Source organism: Chinchilla lanigera, unplaced genomic scaffold (assembly GCF_000276665.1).
Source record: "Chinchilla lanigera isolate Chin_1 unplaced genomic scaffold, ChiLan1.0 scaffold00090, whole genome shotgun sequence".
NCBI lineage: Eukaryota > Metazoa > Chordata > Mammalia > Rodentia > Chinchillidae > Chinchilla > Chinchilla lanigera.
The window spans coordinates 5,318,494-5,330,956 of record NW_004955491.1 but is presented as its reverse complement, the minus strand read 5'-3'; the positions used below and the strand labels follow the sequence as shown (position 1 = coordinate 5,330,956).

General features: G+C 50.9%; 1 protein-coding gene across 2 annotated transcripts in view; it reads right to left on the bottom strand.

Annotated features, from left to right (window-relative positions):
• Window positions 1-4,694: 4,694 nt before the first annotated feature.
• Aoc1 (amine oxidase, copper containing 1) overlaps window positions 4,695-12,463 on the bottom strand; it is a 9,781-nt gene continuing 2,012 nt past the window's right edge. For both annotated transcript variants that reach the window (XM_005404798.1, XM_013504575.1), the window contains exons 2-5: window positions 7,246-8,819; window positions 5,626-5,911; window positions 5,236-5,368; window positions 4,695-5,026 (exon numbers count right to left, since the gene is read on the bottom strand). In XM_005404798.1, the coding sequence (XP_005404855.1) occupies window positions 4,760-5,026; window positions 5,236-5,368; window positions 5,626-5,911; window positions 7,246-8,815 (2,256 nt within the window). In that variant the 5' untranslated portion in view covers window positions 8,816-8,819 and the 3' untranslated portion in view covers window positions 4,695-4,759. The remainder of the gene's footprint in view (window positions 5,027-5,235; window positions 5,369-5,625; window positions 5,912-7,245; window positions 8,820-12,463) is intronic.

Sequence of the window (12,463 nt, the reverse complement as noted above, 5' to 3'; positions counted from 1 at the left end):
TAAACTAATAAACCAAAATTATAGAGCTGCATCAATCTTTCTTCTTTGCTTGGTTCTTGGATATCCTTAAATGATGGCTTCATGTTCATCGATGGTTCTGTACCAACTGCCCTAACCCTAACCCTAACCCTAACCCTAACCCTAACCCTAACCCTAACCCTAACCCTAACCCTAACCCATTCTGCATCCAATATAAGGAATAGATAAGACTCCCAGTGTCAGTACAATACCACCAACAAAGTTGCCAGGATCGAATTTTGATCTTCTATTTTCTTTAGAATGAATGGCTGTTAGCAATGTCACCAAATTATTGTGGGCTGTGGTCATCATGAGTGTTGATATCTGGGATATGTTCTGTGACAGACTCGTTGCTTTAGGTGTAGACTTTGAGGTGGTGGGAGTTGTACTGGTTGAGACTCCTGATGCTGCCATTTTTGAAGTTGCTGCGGATTTCATGGTGACAGCTGTCATGTTGATTGAGACCAAGAAAACCATAGTTGTTAATGGTTTTACTGTGCTGCTGCTAATGTTGAATTTGCTTGTATTATTGGAAGACACAGTCTCTGTTAGTTTACTACTGGAATTGTGCAGTCTCTGGAGATCCCTGGGGGATCCCAGGGGGGCAGCTCTGCCCCCCTGCCCTTGCAATTGCCATCACCTGCAGTACCCCCAGGAGCAGCAGACCCCCAGCACACCACATGGGAGGCCCATTGTTCATCAGGCCCATTGTTGGATGGCAGAAACACAGCTTTGTGGGCCCGGGAGTGCAGGGAGCTGCAGGGAGAGTGACCCTGCATGCATGCAACTCACCTTGCGTCCTCTTCCCCCTGCTCTGCTTGCCCTACAATTGACTTTTGTATATTGATCTTGTATCTTGCAACCTTGCTGAACTTGTTTGTTCTAGTAGCTTTTCAGTGGATCAACCAGGATGTTCTACGTGCAAGATCATGTCGTCTGCAATTAGAGATAGTTTTATTTCTTTCTAGATATTGAACCACTTACCAGCCCAATTATTTAAATATAGAATGACCCAAATTGCATGTTTTCTTTAATTTTTATAAGACAATATAACAGGAAATATAAAAACAATTTTATCAAATTTATTCAATGCAAGAATCAGCTGGTAACACCTGCCCAAATGATGCCCAGGAGATGTCAGTACATAAATGTGCTGCCTGAATGATGCCCGGGGTAAACTGTTTAGTGGTTAAGAATTTATTTTCTTGTCTAATTATCCTGGATAGAACCTTGAGTACAGTCAGAGCAGATGTCTTGTCTTGCCCCTGAACACGGAGAGGTGTGGACATGGTTGATAGAACATTTATAGATGCAATTGAGATGACAGCCAAGCAGGAACTCAACATACAGTCAGCGGAAATCAAGGATGACCAAGGGCAGTTGTACTGTAAAATATCAAGCTTTTTCATCTGTTTTCTGGAGGCTGACACAGGAGGATCTCTGAGTTTGAGGCCAGCTTGGGTTACAAGGTGAATTTGAGGCCAGCCTGAACTGCATAGTGAAACCCTGTCTTAAAAAAGGAAGGAAACCCATTTCATTGCATTTTTAAAATGTAAATACCTTTTTTTTAAAAAAAAACAACAACAGGTGAAATCATTTGCTGCTTATCTTCTGGTTCAAATAGAAAATAGTGGGATATTGAGCTATGGGAGGCTTTGACTGTCTTGAGTGTCAGCTAGGGGGTTAGTTTTCTATCCTACAATACAAACCATACTAAAAGGTCATACTAATTTAGAGTCATGTATTTACTACTTCTTGAATATCTTCAGTTACTTCTATTCCCATGCTGTTTTTAGTGGAACTGTTTCCTAAAGAAAACTTTCCTGTCAGACTTGTGGGTACTCTGTAACACCTTTGGTCATGGTGGTTCAGTTTTCCTATTTGTGAATATGCCATGAAAGATAAAAAATTTGAGTGTCTAGCATGTATGATATGGAATTATGAATTGGTAGGACTTTAGTGGTCTTTGAAAACATTGGTTCTAGCCAGGCAAGGTGGCACACACTTGTAATCCCAGCACTTGGGGGGCTGAGGCAGGAGGATCATTGCAAGTTGGCTACAGAGTGAGCTCAAGGCCAGCCTGAACTGCATAGTGAGATCCTGTCTCAAAAAAAAAGGTGTGGGGAGCTGGGGATTTAGCTCAGTGGCACAGTGCCTGCCTGGCAAGCTCAAGGTTGTGAGTTCGATTCCTGGTACCAGTTGATTCCTGGTACCTGGTACCTGGTAAAAAAAGAAAGAAAGAAAGAAAGAAAGAAAGAAAGAAAGAAAGAAAGAAAGAAAGAAAGAAAATATTGGTGCTCGATCATCCTCTAAAGGAAAACTTGCCTCTAAATTTGAGGCTGGACAGTGACTGGGATAAGTGTTTGAAAAAGACACACAAAGTGAAATGTCTGTAGTGAGCCTCAGTATAACCAATAAGATCTCAATTGTGGAAGAATGTTTTAGGGGGAAAGAAAGCAATTCTACACCATGGGATGTGGGACTTGAAGTGGCCCCAGGACAGGGAATCCATGCAGTTCAAAAAACCAAGTCAGTTACTCTGCGTGTGGCTCCAAATACAAACATCTTCCCCCCACTGGGAGACGCACCGCAAATGGAGACGCATTAATCAGACAATTGACAGAGGTGCTCTGAGAAGTGGCTCCTAGCTAGCCAGGCACTTACGGTTCATCCTTGAGGAGCCTATAGTAGTTGGGCGGTATATTTAGCCGTGTCTTTTCAGTCGAAAAGCTTACTGTCAAGGTAAGTTAGGGTTAATGGGTAATTGCTCTGCATGGCATAAGCTAAATTTAGTTAAACTGGTGACATTGACGTTGGTTAAAATGAAATATATTTGCCACAACTGTCATATCAGTTTAATAAACACTTATTTCCTTTTGCGAGGCATACGATGCTTTGATGAGATGATTACATGCTGCCCTGATGCATTACGATTAAGCACAGCGTGGGAAACAGCCTGGGGTCCTGAGACGTCGCTGCGGTAACAGTGGACGCTGATGACAGACAGCAGGACCAGCGTGTGGGCCTGGAGCCTAGCATGGCATTAGTGCTCTGCTGTCACTGTCCCGGAATTCTTAATAGTTTGGGCCGAAGGGCTGCATTTCCTTTGGTGCACACGAGACATGCCGCTGGTTCTGGTGGGCAGGAGTCCCTGGCTGTGCTGCCCAGGACGAGCACAGGCTTGGATGTCAGTGAGCTCTGCTTGTACATGAAGGCGACCCTTTGTTAGGAAACCTAACCGAGAAGAAAGCTTTAGTGTTACCCAAAGGCAGAAGGAAGGCTATGGGATGGAGGGCTTGGCCCCTTGGGTCCCTGGAGGTTTGAGCTAAGGCCCCCAAGCCCAGTCTTGATGAAATAGCTCAGAACGCTGGGGTTTCTTGTTTGTCCCCACCCTTATGTGATCCTGCAGCTAATGAAGACTGTGCCCTGTTTATGCCACCTCTGGCCCGGGAAGAGCTGGGAGTCATTCTCAACGATGGCTCCCTGGGCAGCTGCTCGGGCCATGCTATCCAGCTTGATTTCTTGAAGCCATCCAGGTTGGCAGAGGGTCAGCCAGGCTGGCACTGAGGAGTCTGGGGGGCCTGATTTCTGGGGACTCCCACTCTTGGGTTGTGGCTAGGGACTTGGCCAGGAACACCGGCTGCTTTCGGTTCTCTTGCCTAAGGAGGGCTGTGCAGGACACCGTTCCCCTCCCAAGTGCTCGCGGAGATCAGCAAGGATTCACTTGCCCAGATGGAGCTGGCCTCGGGGTCTGCAGTGCTGGGTACTTGAGAACATGGGGGCCACACAACGAACAGCTGTTGAGCAGGTTCACAGGGGCCGCACTATCTAATCAAGTGGGGCCACTGGCGGTTCTAGGGTCAGACCAGATTGCTGCCAGTTTTTATACGTAAAAATACACCAGAAACTCAGAACGTGACTGAGGATGTCCGGCTCTGTCTGATGGCCTTCCTCAGGCCTGTCTCCCATGGGACTGTGGGTATCTTGAGGACAGGACTTTGTCTTCCAGGCCTGTGTATCCCTGGCCAGGTGCATCATTGGGTTTGCTTACCAGAAGGATGGCAGCAATGCTAGACTGTAGAAGCTGGAGCTGCAGGGAAGGAGGCTAGAAATAGCGGCCTGCAGGAGAATTTGTGGGGTCCCTGGGGTTCTTGGGGCTGCTTTCTCGGGGGAGGGGAGGCTCGGGTCCTCTTGCCATCTCCTTGGGGTGGATATCATTGAGGGACTGTGGTAGCCAAGGGAATGGGGCAAGTGATGAGGATTCAACAGCGCAGCTGAGGGGAGGATAGGAAGAGGCGTGTAATTCGGGATCTGTCTGTCCTGGGCTCTCAGGCACTCAGCAGGTCCCCCCAGGTGCCATGAATGTCACCCAAGCAGACGGCGAGGAGAAACACGGACATGGAGTGCGAGATGGCACTCCGCCTTCAAGGCAGCCTGAGTGGCACCCTGGAGGAGAGGAGGGTGGGAAATCTTTTACGAACCATTGCATGTAGCTGCCCTAGATCAGCGTAACCCACTTCCTTCCTGGCTCCGTGGGTCCCAGCCCTGGTCACGGAGGTCTTTTGGGAGGTGCAGCACACGAATGTGAATAGCACCCCCAGCCGCGTGTGCTTGCATGTGTGTGCTTGTGGCCATGCCCACCCTGCCATCCCCCAAGGACAGCACACAGGCCGGGTGCTGACGGTTTATTGCCTGCCCTCTGGGGCTCCTGGGCATCAGGCAGGAGCTGGGGCCGGGCTCCTCACACTGGCCTGTAGGTGCCATTGTAGCTGAAAGGCGGAGGCCTCAAGCAGTCCGTGTCCTTGGGGATCCAGTGCTGGATGTAGTTGGGACCCTTGTCCCGGGGCCACACAATCACAGTGTCTCTGGACGCCAGGGATGGGTCCTCTGTGAAGAAGTTGAAGGGCCGGAGCAAGAAGCCCACGGAGTTTCCAGGCGTGGATGTGTTGGGGATGTCCTCTGAGTGGGGGATGTGCAAGAAGCCCACTGTCACCCAGGCCACCAAGTCCTGCAGGAGAGAGGGCGGGCTGAGTACTGACCACTGGAGGCAGCTTCCGGAAGCCTCCTGAGCGCTCCCAAACCCCTGTTTGGATCTGTCGTGATCTCTGAGTTTGGCCTCCACCTAGCGAGCCCTCGGACAGGGACAGGCCTGGGCCGAGGCTGCATAGGACTCTGCTGGTGATTAGGCCAGAGGCAGGGTGGGGAGTGGGCTGATACCTCGTTCTCAATGCCCTCATTGTTTCGAAGAAACTTCTGGAAGACCACAGGGGGGTCCCAGGGGTCGTTCTGGTTGTAGATGCTGCTGCTGCACAGCTCTGACTCCCGGTACTTGGTCACTGCCAAGGGGTACCTACGGGCGAGGGGAAGCCAGGTAGCTTTGGGTGCGGAAGTGGCTGCCCAGCCCCTCCCAGCGAGCATCCGCAGAGTCAGACATGAGGACGCTGCTGTTCCCCAGCATGGAGGGAAGACCTCCCACCGCCAGTGGAGGGCTGGGAGACGCTCACCTAGACTCACACACAGACACAGAGCCTTGCGATGGAAGCACAGACAGACACACAGGACACCGAGGAGGCAGCTGGATCTCACCCGTCCCCTGAGTCCCCTCACCTGGCCCAGGTGACAGCCTGCTCCTCTGGCAAGCCCACGGGCAGCACTTGCTCAGCCATGGAGTGGATCTGCAGGCGGTAGCTGCGCTCGTGGCCCCAGGGATTCTTCTCACGGCTGGTGAAGAGCAAGTACTTGGGCAGAGGCTGCCCGAAGCGGAAGGCTGCCTGGTGCTCCTGGGAGTACCGAGTCTGCTTGAGAGTTGGCTGGACCAGGTGATGTCTTGGGCTCCAGGGGTTGGTGATGTTTTCTAACTTCATCTGAAGTGTCTGGAAGCTGTTTTTGGTGCCTGGAGGTACACACAGTGTGATCCAAATATATAGGGAAAATCTGAATTAAAAAAGTTTGGACAATAAAAGACATATTGCCATGAGTGCCGCTCAGAACGCTTGCCCTCTCTTTGAACACACTTATGCTGACTTTCTTGCCACTTTCTGAAGCAGTTTTAGAAGCCCACTTTCCCGTGTGTCTTTCTGAGGCATGAGAAAAAATTTGGTGAATGCGGCTTCCCAGTGTCACCCTATGGGAAGACAGGCTCTTAGAACATCACATTGTGTCCTCTTCTGCCTTACTCACTAGACGTGGCACCATGTGCCTTCTGGCTCTTCCCCAAAGTTCAAACGACCATGGAAGGGAAATGGGTTGAGCTGATTCAGGACATCAAGTCATCCAGGAGAACACAACTAAAGACACTCACGAAAGAGGACTTCCAGAGCGGCTTCAGAAAGTGGCAAGAGCGATGGGGTGAGTGTGTTCAAAGTGAGGAGGGTTCGTGGCAGTGTGTCTTTTTCTGTAACAATTTTTTAAAAACATTAACACGGACCCTGTATTTCAACCATACCTCATACAGAGGAAAGGAGAATGAGATTCAAGTATTTGGAAGGGAAACCTCCCTCTTCTGCCCTGGGACCTCCATCCAACAGCAGAAGCCACCAGGAAGAAGAGGGTGTTGGGCACACATCCTGGGCTAGCTTTGTGGGTGGAGAGAGGGGATTATAAAAATCAGAGGAACTGGAAGATCACTCATGGGTTGGTCACGGCAAAGGCAGCAATCCCAGCGTGACACTAGCCGGTCTCTCATGAGCTGTGCTAAACCACTGCTGTAGTTGCAGCCCCAGAACAGGGCAGCTCAGGGCATGAGAGCCAGCAGCTGGCTCACTCTGAGTCAGCAGGTGGAAGCCGCCCGTCTGCTCACAGTGGCCTTGTTTTGTTACGGGATGTGATGTCAGGCATGACACCCATGCCATGCTTCTACGATGACATCGTTCATCAAGAGAAACACCGAGCGTCCTCAGGTGTCACTGTACTCAGCTCAAGGTGCTTAGGCAGGGATCTCCTCACCTAGCTCATGCACATCTTTCTATTCAGCTTAGCTGCAGGGTGAGGACAGATCCACACTGTGGCACTGGGGTGCAGTGTGGGGGCTATTCAGGGGGACCCAAATCTCTAGTTTTATATGAAACTACTGATTTTATGTCAGGGAGTTTCAGTGCCTTATCATTTTTCTAGGGACTGAGCTTCCTCCCTTGCCCCAGGTCAGGTGAGAAGCAGCTGGAGTCACTGAAGTGTAAGTTACCGGTTGGGTGCAGATGTGTGACCTGGAGGCCTGGTTCTGAGTCCTACCTGCCACATCCATGTCAACTCGGTAATGCACCAGGTGGGTGTGCATGTTCCCGAGCAGATGGGTCTGCAGGCGGGTGCCGTAGCGCTGCCCCTCGGGGGTATAGAAGGTGGCGTGGACGTAGCCTGTGGCATGCATCTTGGCTTCCATCACCCCGTTTGGATGGAAGATGAAGTCCCAAATGTAATCGTAATTGTAGACAGTCGAGGTTGTCCGTAGCACTAGCACGTGACCCTTCAGCCCTGCATAGAAGTTGAAGCCACCGCTAAAGTTGGGGTCAAAGTGCCGCCGAAGGGGCACACCAGTGGGCATCTCGAAGAGGCAGAGGGCTCGGAGGTAGAGGACAGGGTCATCAGCGTCGTAGTAGTGGAAGGTGTCTAGGAAGGTGGCCGTCTCTGGGCAGTCAATGCCAGGAGCTAACTCATGAGAGACACTGCCCAAGCCCCAGCCCACATCGAGGTACTTGGTCTGCATGCCCGCAGGCGTGTGTCCTCCGTACAGTGCCACAGCTTCTTGCACGCTGACCTCATAAGCGATGCGCTCACCCTGAAAGTGCACGTTCAGGACCTGCAGCCCAGAGGAGGAGCGCAGACGGAAGGCGAAGCTCCAGCCCCCGTAGAGCACGGAGTTTCCCTCCAGCCTGTAGCGAGGGCCATGGGGCTGGACAAGGCGGGGGCCAGCTATGTGGCTGGGCGTGGAGAAGTCCCCACGGGGCTTGTAGGAGGAAAACAAGGGCGGATCCTCTGGGCTCTCTGTTCCCTGGCCCTTGGGCAGTGGTCCCTCGAGGGTCACAGCGTCCACCTCTCCATCTGCATACTTCCGAGCCAGCTCTTCCGGGCTCCGGTAGAACTTCCCATTGTACCAGACCTGCTCCACTGTCCAGCACTGGACATCCATGCTTCCGTGGTCCACCAGGAGCTCCAGCCCAGTGGGGTGCAAGAAATGGCCTTCTACACGGCGCTGTACAATAATCCAGCTGCGGCGCTGGCCAGAGGCCAACCCCCTAGGGCTCACGTCGGTGAAGGTCAGGCACCGGTTGCCACAGTCTTGAAATGAGAAGCCCGTGGTGTCCAGGAAAAACTGATGCAGGGGCTTGGTGGTCTCTTTCAGGGTGTTGAAGAGGAAGGTGTATTCCACTGAGGTCATGGGCCTGGAAGCCCAGGAGAGCTGGTGCTTCAGCGTTCGCATGTAGGAGGGCTGTGGCAGGGGCCCCACAGCAAACTCGGTGATGTTGGGGTTCTCCTGGGCCCCAAAGAAGATGATGGCCCGGGCTTCCCGCACAGGAGGCCTCCTTCCTGTGTCCAGATATCTCAGCACATGCTTCTTCTTGGGCAGCAACATCTCAATGAGAAACACTGAGTTCTTGGCCATGGTGGCTGTCTTTGAGGGCTGCAGTCGCAGCTCCCGGTGGGACTGGAGGAAGCTGTGCACTGCCTTTACCTCCTGGGCACTCAGGTCCGCAAAGAGCTGGGCCCTGCTGGGCAGTGTCTGTGGCGGGTGCTCTGTGGTCACCATTTGCAAAGCCAAGATGGCAGCCAGGACACAGCCCAGGGCCAGGCTCTCTCGCCCCATCGCTCTGGAATGGAGCAGAGCAGAGGGCTTAGGTGTTTTATGGAGGGAAATGGGTTTGCTTCAGGATAGCACTGTGGAGTACCATGCTCTTTAGCCTCCCAAGTTTCCTTTACTCACCCCAGCCCAAGCAGGAGGAGGTAGCTGGGGTAACTAGGCTCCCACACATCATCCCCAGGGCCACCCAGGCCCAATCTGTGTGTCCACTGATTTTCATTCTGTTTTCCCTTTCATCTGCAATCCTTTAGAGCTCCGTGGACTTTCTTACCTAGATCTGTGGGCTCTCTTGTCCTACCCTTTGTTCACGCTATCTTAACCTGAAGCATGCTTCTCATCCTGGGGTACTACGAGTCACAGCAGGCCTTGGGCCCTGCACTCCCAAGGCCACAGAGTGTTCACTGTCCTGGAGATGCACAGAGCTGTACCCACAGCAAAACCACCCTTCAATGTGACAAAATGCTTTCTAGGAGCCCAATTTTGAAATTTAGAGTAGAAGTTGAAGGGTAGGCTTTGGAGACGGGCTGGCAGAGTTTGAGTCCTGGTAAGTCACATCTCTATGACCAACCGTGTGACCTGGGGCATGTTGCTTAAACTCTCTGGGCCTCCATTTCTGAATTGTGAAGTGAAAATAGTAAGGGCAGCACCTGTCCCTCGATCTCATCCATTTCTGGAGCTGCTGAGAGAACACAACTGAAGAGTAATTGTAAAAGATTTGGGTCTTATAGGAGACTCACATGCACATATATAAGATGTGCCAGCTCTGTCTGTCTGTCTGTCTTTGTCTCTCTCTCTGCCCTCCTCCCCATGTGGATTGAACCTAGAGCCTTTGCTGTATTCCCAGTCCTTTTGAATTTTACATTTTGAGACAGGGTCTTGCTTAGCCACTACATTGTCCTGATTGGGCCCAAACCTTACTCTCAGAGTGCTGGGATTCCGGGTGTGCACTATCACCTTGTGTTGCTCCTCCCTCTCTCTCTCTCTCTCTCTCTCTCTCTCTCTCTCTCTTTTCAGTTTTTAGAGACAGGGTCTTGCTGTGTAGTCCAGGTTGATCTTGAACTCACTATGTAGCCCAGACTGGCCTCAAACTTGAGGTGATCTTCTTACCACAGCCTTCCAAGTGCTGGGATTATAGGCATGTGCCACCACACTTGGCTGTACTCTTGTCTTTAAAGTGAACCCTGGTTTTGGACCCTAGCAGATTACAAGTTTTAAGCACTGCAGAGTGAGTCCACATGAGGAGGTTCCAGTGCCCTGCCTGGTCTTCTCCCCGCACCCCCAGCATGTACTTGAGTGGTACATGGACCACTTTCTTAGGGAAAAAAGTCTCTTGGCCATGCAAGGCTATAATGGCACATATGGCAACACCTGGGGTCACCCCAGGTCAAGATGCAGGGAGACACTTTCCCTTTTCCTTTTGGGAGGAGGGCATGGTCAAGCTACCAGTAAAATCTTCTGTGAGTAGCTGAGGGCAGAGCTGCACAATGCTGGGAGGTCTGGGTGACTGCCATGCTGTCCTCCCTTGTGCCTGGGGTGAGACCACTCCCCAAAGCCTGCAGTGTCCAGAGTCCTGTTCTTGCACAGTGCACTGGATGCTGCAGCTGCTGGCCACCACTCTCTTTCAGCCCTGGTTTCTCAGGCCCTCCAATAGTCCTCCTCAAATGCTGCTGGGACCCTGCTCCTCACCATGACACATTTCTTAACAGAGGAGCTTCCCTCACTGCTGTTACTGACTTCCTAGGGTTCCCGTTGACCCTGAAATCCCTCCCGGGTTCTCTAACTATGCTTCTTACTTCTCACAGGCAGACCCCAGGATCAGGACCCAACTTCAGCTTGAGCTATGGATAGGTAGAAGGACTCATAAAGGACCTTACTTTCATAGGTAATTGTCTTTCGTTCCCCAAATCAGAACCTCTGGGAAAATCCTGGAGAAGACAGAGGCACAGAGTGGGTCTCAGAGGCCTGTCTTGCTCAGCTTTCTGCAGGGGGCCTGGGAAGCAGGTAGCTTTAGACTGTAGGACTTGAGGTGCATTTCCCCTAAGAACTCAGTTCTGGTTGCACAGTTGGAATCAGGGGTAAGCAAATGTAGTGGTGCCTCATCCAGTACTTGATGGGGGAAGTGGGCGGAGGAGAACCTGAGTGTTGTGGATGCTTAAGTTTTACTTTTTGGGAGATGTGTTTTATGCATCCCAGACAGATTCAAAATGTTGGGAATACATCTCTTACAGGCCTGATCATCCTCGTGCATGATTGCCTCCAGAGAAGCTACACTTCATGGTGTCCCTTCTATGCCAAGTTCATATTCTGTGCTTCCTGTCAAAGTTGGCTAAAACTCTACCCTGCCAAGGACTTTTCTGGCTTGGGTCTTAGCTAACATAGCTCAATTCCTCACTCAGTGTCCCCTTAGCACTTTGGTATTTAATTTGTACGCTAATGAGCATTTCTGGAGCTGGAGACAGGTGCAAGGTGTTTGCTGGGCCTGGTGAGCTGATGGATTACTGGGAGCCACAGCTTTCCTGTTTTTAGACTTCTTGACCTTGGTGATGAGAGTCAAGGATGGCTTGAGAAGTCTTTCTCTCTACTTTCCCAGTCCCCACACCCAGGCTCTTACATGGTTTTAGCTTTGGTCTATGGATATGGACTTTCCTCTGGAAACCATATCTTGTCTCTCTGGAACTGGTGGGCATGGCCAGGACACATATAATCTTGTGCTTTCTGGGCCCAGCCTCACGGGAGTAGGTGAGCAGGGACTGCTGATGAACCTGGAGCCAACAAGATATCTGAACTGAGCTCTGGCTCTATTATTAGATTTTGTCCAGGTCTCTGTATTAGTTATCTTCCTGTTCCTGTGACCAACAGCCTGTTACCAACTTAAAGGAGGAGAGGTTTATTTTGGCTCATGGTTGCAAAGGTTTAAGTCCATGGTTGGCTCACTCTAAGGTAGAAACATCATGCTGGAAAGGTACAGTGGAGGAAAGCGGCTCAACTTAGGACATCTGAGAGGCAAGGGAAAATTTGGAGAGGAAGGGGACTGGGACCAGCTATATAGTCCCCAAGGTGATGCCTTCATGACCCACCCAGACACACCCCAAAGTGTGTTTACTAACCTGATAGACATGCCTCACACCAATCAAGTTAAAGTTTCAACATCTTTAACATTTTTCAAAAGTCCATATCCAAAGTCTCCTCTGAGGCTCAAGGCAAACTTAGCTACGAACTCTTATAATGCAAAAATCAAGTTACAAACTCCCAAGATACAACAGCACAGGTAAACATTCCCATTTCAGAAGGGATGAGTAGGGAAAATAGAAAAGAATTAGACCAAATCAAGAACAAAAACCAGTACGGAAAACGTTAAGTCCTGCAACTTCATGTCTGCATCAGGACATAAGGTGGTGAGATGTGAGTTCCAGAGGGTTTGGGTGGCCTTACCCCTACAACCTTACCACTTGCAGTCCACAGGGCTTCTCCCCTGGGCTGGCTGTGCTCACTACCCTGCAGCTTTCCTCAGTGAAAGTTCCACATTCCTGGCATCTCTAACTTCCTGGGGTCTCTACAATGTCTTCAGCTCTACCCACACAGTTCACACAATCGCCCTTTGAGGGGCTCCCTGCAGAAACTCTGGCTCTGAACTCTCAGACCTTCCTCTGAAAT